The sequence below is a fragment of the Mustela lutreola genome, chromosome 3 (assembly GCF_030435805.1).
Source record: "Mustela lutreola isolate mMusLut2 chromosome 3, mMusLut2.pri, whole genome shotgun sequence".
In the NCBI taxonomy this organism is placed as follows: domain Eukaryota; kingdom Metazoa; phylum Chordata; class Mammalia; order Carnivora; family Mustelidae; genus Mustela; species Mustela lutreola.
Genome location: NC_081292.1, coordinates 48,917,188 through 48,935,439, shown reverse-complemented (window position 1 = coordinate 48,935,439; position 18,252 = coordinate 48,917,188). Strand labels below are relative to the sequence as shown.

General features: G+C 37.5%; 1 protein-coding gene across 1 annotated transcript in view; it reads left to right on the top strand.

Moving 5' to 3' along the window:
* The window catches only part of CPNE3 (copine 3), a 50,797-nt gene extending 36,330 nt beyond the window's left edge, over positions 1-14,467 (top strand). The window contains exons 12-16 of the mRNA XM_059166080.1: positions 5,702-5,756; positions 5,836-5,887; positions 8,271-8,404; positions 9,516-9,752; positions 11,304-14,467. Coding sequence (XP_059022063.1) covers positions 5,702-5,756; positions 5,836-5,887; positions 8,271-8,404; positions 9,516-9,752; positions 11,304-11,414 — 589 coding nt within the window. The 3' untranslated portion in view covers positions 11,415-14,467. The remainder of the gene's footprint in view (positions 1-5,701; positions 5,757-5,835; positions 5,888-8,270; positions 8,405-9,515; positions 9,753-11,303) is intronic.
* Positions 14,468-18,252: the final 3,785 nt, after the last annotated feature.

Here is an 18,252-nt window from a genome sequence, read left to right as displayed (position 1 = left end):
GGGGAAAGGGGCAGAAGGAGAGGGAGAGAATCCTAAGCAGACGCCCTGCTGAGTGCAGAGCACCACTTGGGACTGGATCTCATGACCCTGAGATCATGACCTGAACCAAAACCAAGAGTCGGATGCTTAACTAACTAAGCCACCCAGGAGCCCCTCAAATTATTTTCTTAATGGCAACTTTGAACAAGTGCCAAAAGAAAACTTGACCTGATTGCTCTAAAAATTTGAATAGATTCTCAATGTATAGATTTTTGAATAGATTGAATAGGCCCTCTTGAAGGTTTACCAAACAATAGAAAAGAAAGTCCCCCTTAATAGTTTTTTGTTCTGGATCCCTTAGGGCACTGTATAAATTTTCACTTACTTTCACCTATTATTTTATGATTAAAGCCCTTACATATATTGATGGAGCTTTTCATTAATCTGCTATGATATTTAAAGAAGTAAATTTTCAGGCAAATGCAAACAAATCTAAAGCAAAAGTGACAATTCTGATATCAGCCTAGTAGAATTTAAGACAAAAGTCATTAAATATAATAAAAAAAACTATTTTATAGAAAACTTCATTACATAATCCAAAATAAAAATATAACCATGGACATGTTTGTTAAGAGTATCAAAGTATTTCAACTGAAAGTAGTTAGAAGTACAATAAAAATTTTAAGGTAACATAATTCTAGTGGTGGTTATATAAAAAATAAAAAGTTTACGGAGTTCCTTTATCAGACTGCCACCTAGAAGTTAATAACAAAAGGATAACTAAAATAAAATTTACCATATGGAAATAAAAAAAAATCTTAACAAGTTCTTAGATCAAAGAGGAAACTGAGGGCACCTGGGTCGTTCAGTTGGTTGAGCGACTGCCTTCCTGTCAGGTCATGATCCTGGAGTCCGGGGCTCGAGTCCTAAGGGCTCCCTGCTCAGCAGCGGCTCTGCTTCTCCCTCTGACTTTACCCCTCTCATGCACACTCTCTCTCATTTTCTCTCTCTCAAATAAATAAAATCTTTAAAAACAAAAACAAAGAGGAAACTGAAGTATAAAAACAGACTATCCTAGAAATAGGGGCACCAAGAAGACTATACATAGTCCTATCTTTTTTTTAAATATTTTTTCCAAAGACTTTATTTATTTACTTGACAGAGAGAAGCAGCCAGAGAGGGAACACAAGCAGGGGGAATGGGAGAGAGAGAAAAAGGCTTCCCACTGAGCAGGGAGCCCGATGTGGGGCTTGATCCCAGGAACCTGGGATCACGACCTGAGCTGAAGGCAGACGCTTAATGACTGAGCCACCCAGGAGCACCCCCCGCTTTTTTTTTAAATTTAAGTTTTAGGTAGTTAACATACAGTGTGGTCCTGTCTTTACAGAGGAAAATTTCTGGCTTTACATGATTTTATTTTTAAACAAGAAAAATTGAATATAAATGAACTAGGTTTTCAATGAAATAAAATTAAAGAATAGGAGAAAAAATAAAGATATAACAATAATAGCAGATTCTCTCTATAAATTAGCTATGACGTGTCAAGCACAATTTAATATTGTTTCTACATGATACTCACCTAATCCTCATACTTTGCTGTGACATAGGTACTATTATCATCCATTATCATCTACAGTGTACAGATGAGAAAACTGAGGCATAAGAGGTTAACTTGTCCAAAGTCACTCAACGGTAACTGGCAGAGATAGAATTGAGCCTGGGCTGTCTGCTCCAGAGACATGCTTTCCAAACTGTATATTATGTACTGTGATGTATTTCTTCTAAGCACTGAAAGTAAAGACTTGGAAAGTTAAAAACAAAACAAAACAAAACAAAACAAAACAAAAAACCCTCACTAAATGAATAAATTAAATGAAGAGATGATTCTTTGCAAGTTCAACAAAACTAAGGCAAATCTGCCTACGCTGACCCCCAAGAAAGAGAAAACGTGCATAGAATATTAATGAGACAGAGAGTATAAGCATAAATTCAAGGAAAAAACATTAAAAATTAGAAGTTAATACTATATAAAACTTTGTTATTACATTGGAAAATCTGGATTAAAGGATTTTACGGGGATGGGGGAGGGGGAGAAAAGCTTTAAATCACCAAAGTTGATTTAAAGGGCCTGAGTAGACCTGGAATCATGGAAGGAATGGGATAGTTGGTCACAGAGCCACTCCTCACAGGGGCACAAGGCCAAGACAGTTTCATACATAAATTCTAGCAGACCTGAAAGGAATGAATTTAAACCTAAAATAATCAAGTAAAAAAAAATATTAGAAAGTAGAGAGAGTTCAGAAAGGTAGTCAGATATAACGTAAAATTTAAAGACCAGCACTAGCCAACTCAAGAGATTATAGCAGATACAAGATCACGATTCATGATGCAATAAAAAATAAGAATGAATTCAGTACGAGGTCTAGGATCTTTAGTGAGGGAAAACTACAAAGTTGTACTAAAGGACAAAGAAGTAAACTTGTTTAAATGGAGAGATACACTGTGATTCTAGATAGCAGACGTCATAATGATGTAAGAGATAAAATTTCTCCCAGAATTAATCAGTTCTAATCAAAATTGCAGTCGAACCATGCTAAAATGATTTTTAAAACTTTCTGGAGGGAAAAATGATTCACAATAGCCAAGAAATTTTTTAGGGAAAAAAAAATGAGGGGAGTTTGTTTTAGCAGATATTTAAACTCATTTTAGGGGTCACCTGGGTGGTTCAGTCGGTTAAGCGCCTGTCTTCGGCTCAAGTCATGATCCCAGGGTCCTGGGATTGTATCCCGAATTGGGCTCCTTGCTCAGAGGGGAGCCTGCTTCTTCCTCTGCCTACTCTTCTCCCTGCTTGTGCTCTCTCTCTCTCAGTCTGACAAATAAATAAGATCTTTAAAGAAACCCTCATGTTAAAGCTGTATTATTAATATTACAGAACTAGTACATGACCAGTGGAACAAAGGTAGAAGTCTTGAAATAGATCCTAGTGTGTATGTGAACTTAGTATGTGACAGAGATGATGTTTTAGGGGAAAGGAGTTGTCACAGCTGCTAAACTAGACAAGAATGAATTTAGATTCCTAACTCATACTGGTATATGTTAAGGTACCTTTTTTTTTTTTTTAAAGATTTTATGTTTAACCTAATCTCTACACCCAATATGCGGTTCCAGCTCACAACTCGGAGATCAAGAGTCACATGTTCTACCAACTGAGCTAGCCAGGTGCCCCTGTTAGGATACTATTTGGTATAGACAAACTGCTAGAGTGGACACCCCCAAAACAAAGTGCATTCACCCAAACAGAAGTTTATTTCCCTTTCATGTTGCGAGTCTAGCGATAGTATAGGATCGATAGGGCAGTTCTACCATTGTTAAGTCCTAGATTCTACCCCTGGGTCCAAGGCAGCTGCTGTGCTTCTAATCTTGTCTAGTCAGTGGGAGGAGGAGATGGGCAACTGGGAGTGAGTACAGGTGACTTCCCTCCTGGGGCATCCTGATTCAGAAGTAACTGATGACCACTTCTACTCATATTTTCTTTACTTTTCTTTTTTTTTTTTTAAAGATTTTATTTATTTATTTGACAGAGAGATCACAAGTAGGCAGAGAGGCAGGCAGAGAGAGAGGAAGGGAAGCAGGACCCAGGCGGGACTCGATCCCAGGACCCTGAGATCATGACCTGAGCCGAAGGCAGCGGCTTAACTCACTGAGCCACCCAGCTGCCCCTACTCATATTTTCTTAACTAGAATCTATCCACCACCTGGCCACATGCAGCCCAGAGAAGCTGCAGAAGAGCTAGTGTAGTCTCTAGCACAGGTGTTCCATTATTAAGAAGGGAGAGAATGGATACAGATAGAGAGTGGCAGTTTCTGTTTCATATCCTACCCCATAAGACTTTCTGGGTGAATTAGAAGTTTAATATCAAAATCAAACCTTGGACATTCTAGGAATAAATATGTGTGAATTGTTTATAATTTTGCAGTGAGGAAGGCTAAGCAAGACAGCAGAGGCAGAAATCATGAATGAAATTTTATTTGTTCACATTAATATTGAAAACTATACAAGGAAGTATATTTTAAACAAAGTTAAAGGCAGACTACAAACTGGGAAAAATACTCCTGATGTGTCTGACTCAGGTTCTATCCTCAACACAAAAAGAACCATTCATTAAAAACTAATTTAAAAGGAGTATCCTAGCTGGGACGCCTGGGAGGCTCAGTCGGTGAAGTGCCTGCCTTCGGCTCGGGTCATGATCCCAGAATCCTGGGATCATGTCACATCAGGATCCTTGCTCAGCAGGGATCCTGCTTCTCCCTCTGCCTGCTACTCCCCCTGCTTGTGTTTTCTCTCTGTGACACTAAATAAATAAAATCTTAAAAAAATATATCCTTTTGGGACGCCTGGTTGGTTCAGTCAGTCAGGCATCTGCCTTTGGCTCAGGTCATGATCCTAGGGTCCTGGGATTCAGTCCCACATTGGGATCCTTGCTCAGCAGGGAGGCTGCTTCTCCCTCAGCTTGCTTGTCCTCCTGCTTGTGTGCTTTCTCTCTCTCCGATGAGTAAATTAAAATATATATTCATATGTATTTTACTGAGTGAATATACCATAATGAACATAATGAGCATACTAATTTTTCTGCTAGGAGATATAAATATATATATATATATCTCCTCAGGAGATATAAATATATATATAAATATAAATATATATATATATATATATATATGCCACCCCGCAGGTAAGAGGAAATCTTATTTTAAGTATTTGCCTCCCACAAAAGCATATATATATATATATATATATATATGAGATAATATACATTTATATCCTAGCAGAAAGATTAGTGTGTTCATTACAGTGTTTTGTGATAGCAAAACATTGGATCTTTATTAGTTGGGGGAGAATATCCATAAAGTGGTGGAATACATGGAAGCCATTCACATGATGTTATATATTCAGGTGCATAATCCCTTATCCCTAAACAATTGGGACCAAATATTCATACATTTTGCTACAAAAAATGTGAGAATTTTATATGTGGCATTTGCACCATGTTTCTGTGGCCAAATGTATGAATATTCATAATCAGTGGCATGAATAAAAGCTATAAATAATCTCGTGTCAGTTGATGTCAGGTTTTGCTGCCAAATGCATTTGCTATAAGTCAATGAACTTGTGGTTTTCAGAGCTTTATGGATTTATCTACATATTTATTCAGCAAAATGATATATAGTATTTAAGTAGAAAATAGCATGTTATAAAATGAATACAAACTCCATTTTTTTTTTTTTAAAAGATTTATTTATTTATTTGACATGGAGAGATCACAAGTAGGCAGAGAGGCAGGCAGAGAGAGAGAGGAGGAAGCAGGCTCCCTGCTGAGCAGAGAGCCCGATGCGGGACTCGATCCCAGGACCCTGAGATCATGCCCTGAGCTGAAGGCAGCGGCCTAACCCACTGAGCCACCCAGGCGCCCCACAAACTCCATTTTTATAAATATATAGAGAGAAACATTTTTCTCCTTCAGTGCACAGAAAAATACTTAGAATGATTGTTGCCAGATGTTAACATTGGTTCTTTCTGGTGGTTACTATGGGTTTAATCTTTATATTTTCCTAAGATTTTGAATTAAAAAAATAAAAAACTATTGGTTTTATTAAGAGTAAAGATAAAATTTTCTATTTTGAAAAAAATGATCTTTTAGTTTTTTACGAATTTTCTTTTTAGTGATAAAATGTTTCCAGCTTTTGGTTTTGGAGCTCAGATACCTCCTCAGTGGCAGGTAAGAGGAAATCTTATTTTAAGTATTTGCCTCCCACAAAAGCAAAACAGGTTTTATCAATCCTTTCCTCTTTTGGCAGGTTTCACATGAATTTCCAATGAACTTTAATCCATCCAATCCTTATTGCAACGGTAAGCTAAAAAACAGGAAGATTTTATACTGAATACCTTAATAGTTTACTTGTTTTTTTCTTACTTGTCTTTTTGTTACTTGTCTTGTTCCTTGTCTTTTTTCTTCAAACTTGTTACTAGTTTGTTACTTGTGATTTACTTAAATTCCCTACCTAGTTTTCTTTTTGTGACTCTTTCTCTCTCTCCCTGACCAATAAATAAAATCTTAAAAAAAAAACAAACAAACCCTAATACAAATTATTCCAACAAAATGTTCCTTTAATTGCAAGGAAGGATTTTGGCATAACTTAATTTTAGTGGAGGAACTGAGGCAATTGATATTTGTAAAGAAATTTAATTAATAGTTTATGTATCTTCAGATTGAAAAGCAAGCTGAGATGATAAAAATGAAAGAGTATTATTGCTCTGGGTACCCAAATTTTCTGCAGTACATATCATTGTGGTAAGATCCTACTGCTGGCCTATGTTAATACTATTTTTGTTAGTACTGGACTGACTTCTTCCTAAGTTCAAAGTGACTTAGAGGAGTGAATTAGAACTCTTAAATGTTAAGAGAGTTGGTCTTGTGAAAGTTTTAAGTCAAGTATCTACTTCTTTTCCTTCTTGATCTCTGCTCTGTTGGGGATCTTTTAAGCAACAGATCTGTTTTGGTTTGCATTAAAAATCTTTTTTTTTTTCTGTAATGTTTATTTTTTATTTTTTAAAAGATTTTATTTATTTGACAGACAGAGATCACAAGCAGGCAGAGCAGCAGGCAGAGAGAGAGGGGAAGCAGGCTCCCTGCTGAGCAGAGAGCCCGATGTGGGGCTCTATCCCAGGACCCTGGGATCATGATCCGAGCCGAAGGCAGAGGCTTAACCCACTGAGCCACCCAGGTGCCCCTACATTAAAAATCTTTTTAGGCAGATTTCCTTGATGATCTCAACAAGTATGGGGGAAGTTCTTGAGGATTTCTAGTATCTTACCTGCATCCTGGACACTCTGACATAAGGGCTGGATTCCACAGGCGTGTATGTTGCATTTAAGCTTCACTAGCAGTGCTTTTACCAGGAATGCCACTTAGCTTCCACTAAGTTGTGCTGTTGTAATAAACAATCTAACCCTCAGTGATTTATAATAGCAATGGTTTCTATTTCTATTTCTGTTTATAATAGCAATAGTTTATTTTATAAAGCATGTGTTAGCTTTATTATAAAACTTATTTTCATTCTAGATTTAAATGACCCAAAAGATAGTTACAATTTTATGTATGTAATATTTTACCAACCTCTAAAAATGTTTATCAGAAATGAGAGAATTGAGAGAGTCTGCCCCCAAATAGTTTATTTATATATAAACTAGTTTATTTATATATCTCTTTACATGTAGCTAGTCTGCTCTATGTTTCTTCTTACTCTGGGACTCAGGACTGTATCTGGGATGTGTTACTCCCTTTGCGGAGGGAAAGAGCCAGATCGCTGGTGAAAACAGGCAGTGGCTCTTAAAATGTCTACTTAGACATGAATGGCATGTCCATTTACATGCTTGGTTAAAGCTAGTTAAATGGCCCTGCCCAATCTTCACTATACAGCATCCCAGCAGGCCCAGGAAGTACAGCATAAACAAACACATTGGTATTTCTGCAGCAAAATGTAATACATAACCTTGAAATGAATTTTTATGACTATACAATTTCCCATATCATGCTTAACATTTAAGTTATTGACTACTAATTCTTTTTTTTTTTTTTAAAGATTTATCAATTTATTTGACAGAGATCACAAGCAGGCAGAGAGAGAAGAAGGGAAGCAGGCTCCCCGCTGAGCAGAGAGCCCCATGTGGGGCTCGATCCCACGACCTGGGATCATGACCTGAGCCAAAGGCAGAGGCTTTAACCCACTGAGCCACCCAGGCGCCCCGACTACTAACTCTTGACTACAGTTAGCAGTTAGGTTTATAACCATCCAACTTTGCAGAATCTTTGGCCTCATGTGCAAAAGTTTTTCCATTTATTCAATACGTTTTTCTTACCTCTTGTTGTCAGTTGTGAGATGCAGCAACTTTTTCATAATTCTTTTCCCATTAAAGTCTTATTCCTAAAATACAAAAATTATGCAATATAACAATCCCACTGTAGATTAATGAATAATTTGGCTGAGATGAAAATAAATCTCTTTTATTGGAGGACGGTAATGTTTATAGGTTTTTGCAATGGAGCATAGCTATGAAGTTTTATAATACATGGTTTAAGAGGAACTTTTGAATATAGTTTTTAACTAAAGCAATAGATATTTACACACACACACACACATTCACACATATAAAATTAAATTAGCCAGTATGGTAAACAATGAACAATTAAATTGTGTTTGAGAATTTTTAATTCTGCTTTTTTTTTGCTTAGGAATCCAAGGCATTGTAGAGGCATATCGGGCCTGCCTTCCTCAGATAAAACTCTATGGACCAACTAATTTTTCTCCAATCATAAACCATGTGGCTAGGTTTGCTGCTGCAGCCACCCAACAACAGACAGCTTCTGTAAGTGCTATAGTACCAGGGGACAAGGAGAATTTGGATTGGTAGTCGCTTCTGATGCCTTTTTTCCATTTATTTGGCCCATTGATATACAAAGAATGAAGTAATAACATATGGCTATCCTTGGTTTGGGAGTAACAACTGTTGTTATATTAGTGATCATTAAGTACAAGACAACAAAAAAATAACTCTTATACTCGTGAATCTTTTCTCTGCCATTTAAATTAATTTTTGTAAATAGGTTTTACTAAAAAGAAATTACTAAAATCTGCCTTTTCAAAGGTAGACTTAACAAATTAACAAATTGAGAAAATTTATAATTTCAGTTGCTGATGAAAAATCACTAACTGTATTCAAAGGGTTTGGATTAGATAACCATTATCTGTTGGACCTGGATACCAAATCTCTCTTAGCTTCATAACTTTTTATATCTAAAAGTAGGGTAGAGATAACTACCTCATATGACTGCTGAAATGTGAACTAAGATAATTCCTATAAAGTGCACAGTGCCTGGGGCAGAGTAAACACCCAGCTTGTGTTAGCTTTATTATAAAACTTATTTCCATTCTAGATTTAAATGACCCAAAAGGTGGAGTTACAATTTTATGTAATATTTACCAACCTCTAAAAATGTTTATCAGAAATGAGAGAATTGAGAGAAAGATTCCGCTCCCAGACCTATTCGTTTTTTTTTAATGCACTTTAGTTTGATAAACAATTCTACTTCCATACTTGACCTTTTAGAAACAGAGTTACCACTTACTCCTTGATCAGTACTTTAACATATTTAACACTTATGTTAACGTATTTATTCCTATGCTCATTAAAAGTTTAATCTTTGACATTTAGATGTCTTACTTCTTTATATTTATGCTAACCCTATTTTGTGGTCTGTTTCATTTTTAATAAACCTATAATTTTTGTATGAATACATTTCCTTGTCATTAGAGAATGTTAGAATATTTTATGTAGCTGGTATCCTGGGTAGAGACTGGCAAGGAAAATGAGCAAGAAAGAGACTTGAATGACTCATCAAGCTGGAGACGTTTTTAACCATTGCTTTTATTGTTTGGGAGCTCAACCCGCTCAGTGGATATAATTTTCTTTCTGGCAGCAATATTATGTGCTCTTAATCATTACTGATGGTGTGATAACAGACCTTGATGAGACCAGACAAGCTATAGTTAATGCTGCCAAGCTGCCTATGTCCATCATCATTGTCGGAGTAGGAGGTGCTGACTTCAGTGCCATGGAGTTTCTGGATGGTGATGGTGGAAGTCTCCGCTCCCCATCAGGCGAGGTAGCCATCCGAGATATCGTCCAGTTTGTGCCTTTCAGACAATTCCAGAACGTGAGTACCACTCCTCCTTATTCTTCATGCACAGTAAGGAGTTTGAACACAGACCTTCACCAGTCCATCACCACGTAGTGAAATAGGTGTCTGGGGTTAGAGGATGTATGGAGTTTGGGTTTAAAGAGCCCTGATTTGATTTTGCAGTTTTGCTTTAAGTTGTATACTTGCACGCCTCTTGCCGTCTATATGATGAATTGTTATATAAGTGGTGTTGCTGCAAATGTTTTAAAATGTATTTTATCTTTACCTATGTATGTAACAACAGAAAAACCCTATACAAGTATATGATGAATTTGCCAGACTGGAAGTTAATCTGATGAAAATCTCTCAGGACTTTGTTTTACCCAGTTCACTCCAGTGGTAACATCTTGTAAAACTACAGCACGGAATCTATGACCAGGGTATACACATTGATAAACAATGAAGGTCCATCCTCTCAAGACTCCTCAAGTTGCTCTTTTATAGCCATACCCACTTCTCTTGCACATCCACCCCCCTGTAACCCCTGGCAACCACTAATCTGTTCTCCACTTCGATAATTTTGTCATTTCAAAAATGTTATAGAAATGTTAGGATTGGCTTTTTTTTTTTCCCCCACTCAGCAAGATTTTCTGCAGGGTTGTTTCTGCATATGTTCCTTTTAATTGCTGAGGAATATTCACGGTGTAGGTATTAACCATTCATCCACTGAAGGACATCTTTAATTGTTTTCAGTTTCTGTCTGTTATATGCAAAGCTGCTATAAACATTCATATACAGGTTTTTGTGTGGGCATAATTTTTTATTTCTCTATTATACCCAGAAGTGCAGTTTCTGGGTCGTATGATTATTGCCTGTTTAATTATTAAAGAAAATGTTGAACTTTTCCAGAATGGTTATGCTTTTTTACGTTCCCAGGAGCCAGTGTATGAGTGTGGGGGAAGGTGATTAAAAGTGTTAATGTTAGGGATCCTTGTGATGATGAAACCGTTCTATATCTTGATTGTGGTGATGGTTATACAGATCTATCCAGGTGATAAACTTATATAGAATACTACATCCACACATGCAAATAAGTGCATGTAAAATAAAACTGGTAAAATCTGAATAAGGCCCATGAACTGTACCATTGTCAGTGTTTTTGGTTTTGATATTCTGCTATAGTTATAAAAGATACTACCTTTGAAAGGTAGTATCTTCACTGGGTGAATATTGTTTTTGCAACTTCCTATGAATCTGTAATTATTTCAAAATAAAAAGTTAAATTAATACCAGGTGAATAAAAAAAAACCCACCTTTAAAGTTAAAGAAAAAAGTAATTATCAAATGCCAAAATGCTGGCACCAAAAAAGGACTTGATAAATATTACTGGGTAATATAGCATTCCTAAGTAACATTGGTTACTTAGCTCATTCTGTGTTTCACAGACTGTTCCTAAGACAGGATATAAGCCTAGGAATTGGGAATTACTGCTTTTTACTGACAGGTGAGCTATTCCTAGTCTGTTATCAAAATGCCAGTAAGAATTTGGTTACTAATAAAGTCACTCTGATTTTGTTTTTTTATAAGGCTCCGAAAGAAGCGCTTGCTCAGTGTGTCTTGGCAGAGATCCCCCAGCAGGTGGTGGGCTACTTCAACACATATAAACTCCTTCCTCCCAAGAACCCAGCTAAGAAATGAAAAGAGCTATGGCTGCCTGAGCAGAATTCTTTTGTGCTGTGTGGAGCAATGGATTCTTCTCCCACCCCGAATCATGAATCTATTATTTTACATGCTTTTCATCGCCAGCATTTATGATGTAAAAAGCATTCTTTTTATACTTTTTTTTTGGAGGGAAGTGCTAAGTTAATCTTCGCTCAATAATGCAGTGATTGCTAGTGACGTGCAGTGACACTGTGGGGATTAGAAACTTGTTTGAGAAAAGTTGATTTGGTGGTTGTGGTTGTTTACTTTCATATGGTGAAAATACGGTTTCTGAATGTTTGTCAATAGAAAGAATGAAAATTGCTGGGTTGTGATTTGCAGATTGGTGTACTTTGTTCTAGGCAATATATGTTTCACAAACCAACATAACCATACCTGATGACAAGAACTTCTTAAATTAGATGATACTGAATTTGTTCCTATAACTGTATTCAGTGCTTTTCCATGGGATAAAACTACATTCACTTTGCCTAAATTTTGCTGCAGTTTTGACAATGCAGTTTACAAAACAGTATGCATTCACCTTAGGACTTCTTAAAAAATACTGGATGAGAAGGGAAGGCATATATCCAATTCTTAAAATGTACAATCAACAAATAAAAAGAACCTCATGTAAGTAAGCCATTTTTATTTGCCTTCCTAGATTTTTTATTTTCATTGTAGAATACTGTAAACATAGTCAGATTTGACCTTTTCATTTACTGTATGTGACATTCAGAATTTTATATCTGTGTAGATGATAGGTTAGCTTAGATTAAACATTATTAGAGTATTTTAGTTGGAGTTTATTAAAATGGTTAGGACTGCTTTATCCAGGAAAGCTATGAGGACCAAATATATAACGGAAAATTCAGAATTCCATTTCCTAATGAAATACTTATTAAAAAAAGACAATTTTTATATTTTCCTTGCTAAGCTTTCACACATTGATTTGTACATTTGTGCAGATTCATTTAGACATTTTCTCCCTTTTATTAGTAACATTTTTAGTCTGATTTTTAAACTCATGATAGTGGTTTTATATTAATCAAAATCAAATTTTGCTTTTTAATTATGTTATTTCCCAAGCCCAAAATGTATGTATTAAGCCTAAAAACCTGTTATAACTTAAAAAAAAAAATTCCCCACTGCTACGTTAGGATAGAGTGGACTTTACATCCTTTTTTTTTTCTTTTTAGAGCAGAATTTTTTTCCTGATTTTTACCCTTTAGAACATATTACTTAGCAAACATGACATTTTCAGAATAGATTTAGTAACATTTTATTAAAGGACCTATGTGCCAAGTACTATGCATATTCGTAGGTTGGCCAATCATCTCTAACAATTTAATGTTAAAATTTATGTGTTTATCCTCTGTCCTTAAGTGGATGCACCAGTGCCTTGCTGACATGCCTTTCAGTCTTATTGAAAACTTGTACCACAGCTCGTACAGCTTGTTCTCTGAAATGTCTAAAGGAGATGAGCTCTCAGCCATCAAGAATTTTGGCTTCTCAGAAACAGCTTGTTGCCAAGGTCAGGCCAAAGAGGAGACCTGCTTGTTGTTGTGATTGTCTAGCTCATGTGAGCAGTTCCTCCTTTCCCACTTAGCTAGCTTGCCTCTGCATGTGCTATTAGCTGAAGGTACCTAATGAATAGTCTGTTACCCTGTGACATATCTCAGTTGACAAGTTACTTTAACATTAGTTAAGTCAGAAGAAAACTGATCATTCTTCCAGAATTTTAGAGCCTTTTTGTCTCATATGTCCTGATTTCAATTCTCTTTGTGTGCTGGGGAATAGCATATATATATTGCTGTGGTTTTTTAACAAATTGAAGCCTTAAAATATATATATACACACACACATTCTCATTGTACAGTAAAACAGAGAAGTAGAGCTTCTCTAGGTCCAGAGCAGGTCCAGAGCCCTACTCTCGGGGCCTCCTTCTCAGTCTACTTAACTAGCTCCTGGTTGTAGCCAAGTCACTCCAAAACCACTGGTCAGGAGCATTCGTTGTTTTCGTGAGCCAAATAACCTCCAAATACTTCTGCCACCACTGTCAAATGGATTTGGTCTTCATAATTTTGTATTCTGGTCTTAACAAGAATTATTCCAATTTTAATTTTATTTTTCATTCTCATTTTTAAATTTTTTTTTTACTCATTCTTGATCAGGTTCATTAGTAGATGTTATTATTCATAAGAACTGTGATTCCAGCAAATGAGAATAATTGATTCCTTTTTTTGCAGTTCTGAATGAAAGCATTTAAGGTTCTAAATTACCATTTTGTAAAATTCTTACAATCTCACCAATTCACCTCATCACATGCTGATTTAGTATTGTTTTATGTAAAAATAGTCCTTTTCCCTATTGTGCCACCATTCATTCAAGTGTCATTAGTTCTTAAAATGCATTAAAAGAATAACCAAGTTGATTTTCATATCTTATATAAACACCTGTATTACAAACACATATTGGGGTAACAGTGACCTGGACAGACATAATATTTTTCAAATATGCCTTTACTGAGAAAATAACATACCAATTAGTATGGTCATGTCATCTTGTGCTTCAAACTGAAATTTTTAAGATCATAACATTTCAAAGTCAGATCAGGGATTTACAACTGTTTTTTTGGTAGTGCCTTAGGCAGCCTTTCCAGAGTAAATTCTGGGCCCCATTGCTGTTTATGCTTTATTTGACTTACTTTGTCTTTCATTTTACGAATCTCCAGGAAAACCATCTCCAATAAATTTTCCCTAGTCTCTTTATGTGAGTGGTTGGTAGTCATGGGAGTGACACATAAGGGAGACCAGAAGTTTGGTTGGGATTGCAAGAGACTATTTTGTGCTTTAATGATGTCATACTTAATAATAAGTATATAAGTTACTAATATATGAGTTGATGTTAAATATATCTTCCATTTGAATTCTCGCTGGATAAAATTATTTCTTGATGTGATACAGTAGTGCCTTGTTTTCATTTATTCTTTCTCTAAATGTTATCAAAACCAGTAGAAAAATTAGAAATAAAGTGAATATAGTATTTTAGGTGGCCTGTATTCTCTTTTATTGAACTGAACATTTGGGTTTTTTAAAAAAAATTATTTTATGGGATTTATTCATTTAAAAGATACTGAATGTATTCAAGATACATTTCTTTTTTACTTGTTAAAAAAGATTTTATTTATTTATTTTTCAGAGAGAGAGAGAGAGCACAAGCAGGTGAATAGTAGGCAGAGGGAGAAGCAGTCTCCCCACTAAGCAAGGTGCCCAATACGTGACTCGATCCCAGGACCCTAGGATCATGACCTGAGCCGAAGGCAGATGCTTAACCAACCAAGCCATCCAGGCATCCCTGAAGATAGATTTCTGGGTGCAGTAAGGGAAAGGTTCTCAGCTTATAGCTGGGTAGCCTGAAAAATATGGCACTCACAATCAGTTGTGTTAAGCAGGACAGCAGAACAGTATACCTACCTTACTTTTTTGTTTGTTTTTTAAATTGCGTCTGTGATATTGCAGTCATTGGACAAGGCCTTGGGGATACAATGGTAACTTAAGTAGCCACAGCTGCTGCCTTCGTAGAAATAATGGACTGGGGGGAGAGAAAACATTAAATGAGTAATTACAGAGACATGAGATCAGTGTATGATGTAAAATATTGTAGCAGGAGACTTGACCCATCTAGTGGGCAAGAGCACTTTTCTGAGCATGTGATGTGCCATGTACGCTAAGACCTTAAAGTTAGCTGAGTGAAGAGTGTTAAAAGCATTTAGAAGGTGTTAGGTCAACAGCAAGTACAAAACTGAATGTTTTAGGAATGGAAAGAACTTAAAGTTGCTGGAATATGAAGTGTGGGAGGAAAAGTGGTAGAAGAGAGGAGAGATGAAATGGAGTGATTGGTAGAGTTTACAACCTGCAGGACCTCTGGGGCATGTAAGGGAGTTCAGGCTTAGGCTAAAGGTAATGGGATGCCACTGAATCAACTTAAACAAAAGAACGATATAATCAGGTTTTATGTTCTTGAAAAACTGGAGAGCCTTGCATGTTAGGTCAGACGGAGGCCTGTTGCCAAACTTAGGCCTGGCCACAGAGGCTTTGCCTTGGTGAGGCCCTGCTGAGACAGTTAGTGGTGGTCACCTTATGGTAGAGACCCAGCTGTTTGGTCACATACTTGTAAAGTGTCTGATTCTAGGTCAGTTTCTGAATTCTCTGCTTTTCCTGCCACAACCCTGTCTCCACATCAAATCATCCGTTAGGCCCATATCTTATCAACTCCTTAGTAGTTCAGAGGCTGGCTTGTACCTCATGGTGATGTAGATGTCTAGGATTGTCAGATCCTTTATTTATTTATTTATTTATTTAAAAGATTTTATTTATTTATTTGACAGACAGAGATCACAAGTAGTCAGAGAGGCAGGCAGAGAGAGAGGAAAGGAAGCAGGCTCCCTGCTGAGCAGAGAGCCCAATGCGGGGCTCGATCCCAGGACCCTGAGATCATGTCCTGAGCTGAAGGCAGCGGCTTAACCCACTGAGCCACCCAGGCACCCTGTCAGATCCTTTCTTGTAAGAAGACCATGACAGGGGCGCCTGGGTGGCTCAGTGGGTTAAGCCACTGCCTTCGGCTCAGGTCATGATCTCAGGGTCCTGGGATCGAGTCCCACATCGGGCTCTCTGCTCAGCAGGGAGCCTGCTTCCTCCTCTCTCTCTGCCTGCCTCTCTGCCTGCTTGTGATCTCTGTCTGTCAAATAAATAAATAAAATCTTTAAAAAAAAAAAAAAAGAAGACCATGACATTTATCATTTGTCACCAAGCATGGCCATGTGAGGACTGGCTACATTCCCCAGAAAACTCACAACAGGTTGTAGTGTCCTTGGAGAATTTTACTCTGGCTTGGCTTTTGATTCTCTCCTCCTGAAGAAGAAGTGACCAGTGAGGGAAGCTTGGATGGCTCAGCTGGTTAAGCATCTGCCTTTGGCCCAGGTCATGATCCCTGGGTCCTGGGATCAAGTCCTGTGTTGGGCTCTCTGCTCAATAGGGAGCCTGCTTTTGTCTGCTGCTCCCCTTGCTCTGTGCACACTCTCTGTCAAATAAATAAATAGACATATTTAAAAAAAAAAAAAAAAGAAGTGATCAGTGAGAGAAATACCATTATAAGCAGAATTTTTACTTCTTACCATAGGGAAAGGGAGGCCTTGATATCTTTGGCCTTTTCACAAGCAGACTGGGCACAACAGGTTTTGTAACAGCACCTGTCTTCTAGGACTAGACTCAGAAGAATATCAGGAATTGGGGAGCCCTAGAGAGTTCTTAGAAGAGTGAGTAGGAAATACTTTGACTTTTTCAACCAGTCCTTCCATCCAGTAAGAAGTATGACTTGTTTTTGAGCATATATTTATTGAGTAGCTTAGTACTGGCAATCAATAAGCAACATCAAGATGAGTAAAATTTCTTAGTCACTTCAAAGAGCTTATGATCTAATATGGAAAAGGAGACAGTATGTGATGCTAAAGTAAAAGAAGAATAAGCAAGGTGAGGTGGCCCCTTGTGCTTCAAGTAAGACTGTTTCTTATGCCTTTAGGCATCCGTTGTCAAGACTACAGAGGAGACTTCTGGCTGGCCAGATGCTCCTCCCTCCCCTCCTCCCAGCACTTGTTTCTCTCTCCTGCTGTCCTACGACTGTTAGGACTGATCCTGCCAGTCCTCACAAGAAGCTCAGATCATAAATTCCTCACTCCAGCCCATCTCGGGCTCCTCTGTACAATCCACATCTGTACAACCCAATGCCCTGCAACTGCTCAAACTCTGCTGCTCTGCCCTTAGGAACGGCCATTCATTAGCATAATCCCTTCTATCAGTGCTTTTTCTGAACAATCCCTTCGTGTTTTTACTCTAATTAAAACCTATTGCTCTTGAAGAACCTAACTTTCTCTGCAGTCTTCTCAAGTAGTTATTTTCTCTTCCTGACCTAGTTGGGTTTGGAGGCAGGGTTAGGTGTCCTCCTTGGCCCTTCCTTCTGCATTAGATAACCCCTCCCTCCTCTTTAAAACCTCCAGCTTTGAATCTCTTACCATTAGTTTAGATCACTTTCTATTCGTTTGTGATAATCTTGTCCTCCACTTTACCTCAGTCCTCACTCTAGACTTTATTATTACCCACAACAAACCCTTTCCTAATTTCAAGTATCCCATTTTCCATTAACAACTCACTTTACAGCTCATTCCCTGTAGTACCACAACTTCAACAAATCATTCTCCATCACTACCTTCAAGTTACTAATCCTACCAACTTTTCAAAGGCTCCTGCTCCTTTTCTAGACTTTTTTTTAAAAGACTTTATTTATTTTTGAAAGATAGAGAGAGAACCCAAGTAGGCAGAGTGGCAGGCAGAGGGAGAGGGAGAAGCAGGCTTCCTACTAAGCAAGGATCCTGATGTGGGTCTTGATCCTAGGATCCTGGGATCATGACCTGAGATGAAGGTAGACACTTAACTGACTGAGCCACCCAGGTGCCCCTCTAGACTTCTTTTCTACTGATCTTTGCCTTGGCCACTCTGTTCCAAGCATTTGGGCTTTCTTGCTCTTAAATGAATGTGCCTGACATATCCCTGGTTCAGGGATATGTTTTGCACCTGCTGTTGCCCCTTCCTGAAGAATTCTCCCTAGTCACTTGTGAGCTTTGCTCCCTCACCTCCTTCAGGTTTTCATTCAGTTATACCCGGTAAGGTGTTTGCTGATCACTTCGTTTAAAATTATCTCTCTTTCTCCAGTACCATCTATCCTCGTCTCTGCTTAGGTTTGTCATTTTGTTTCTTGTCCTCTTCACCCATTATCATGT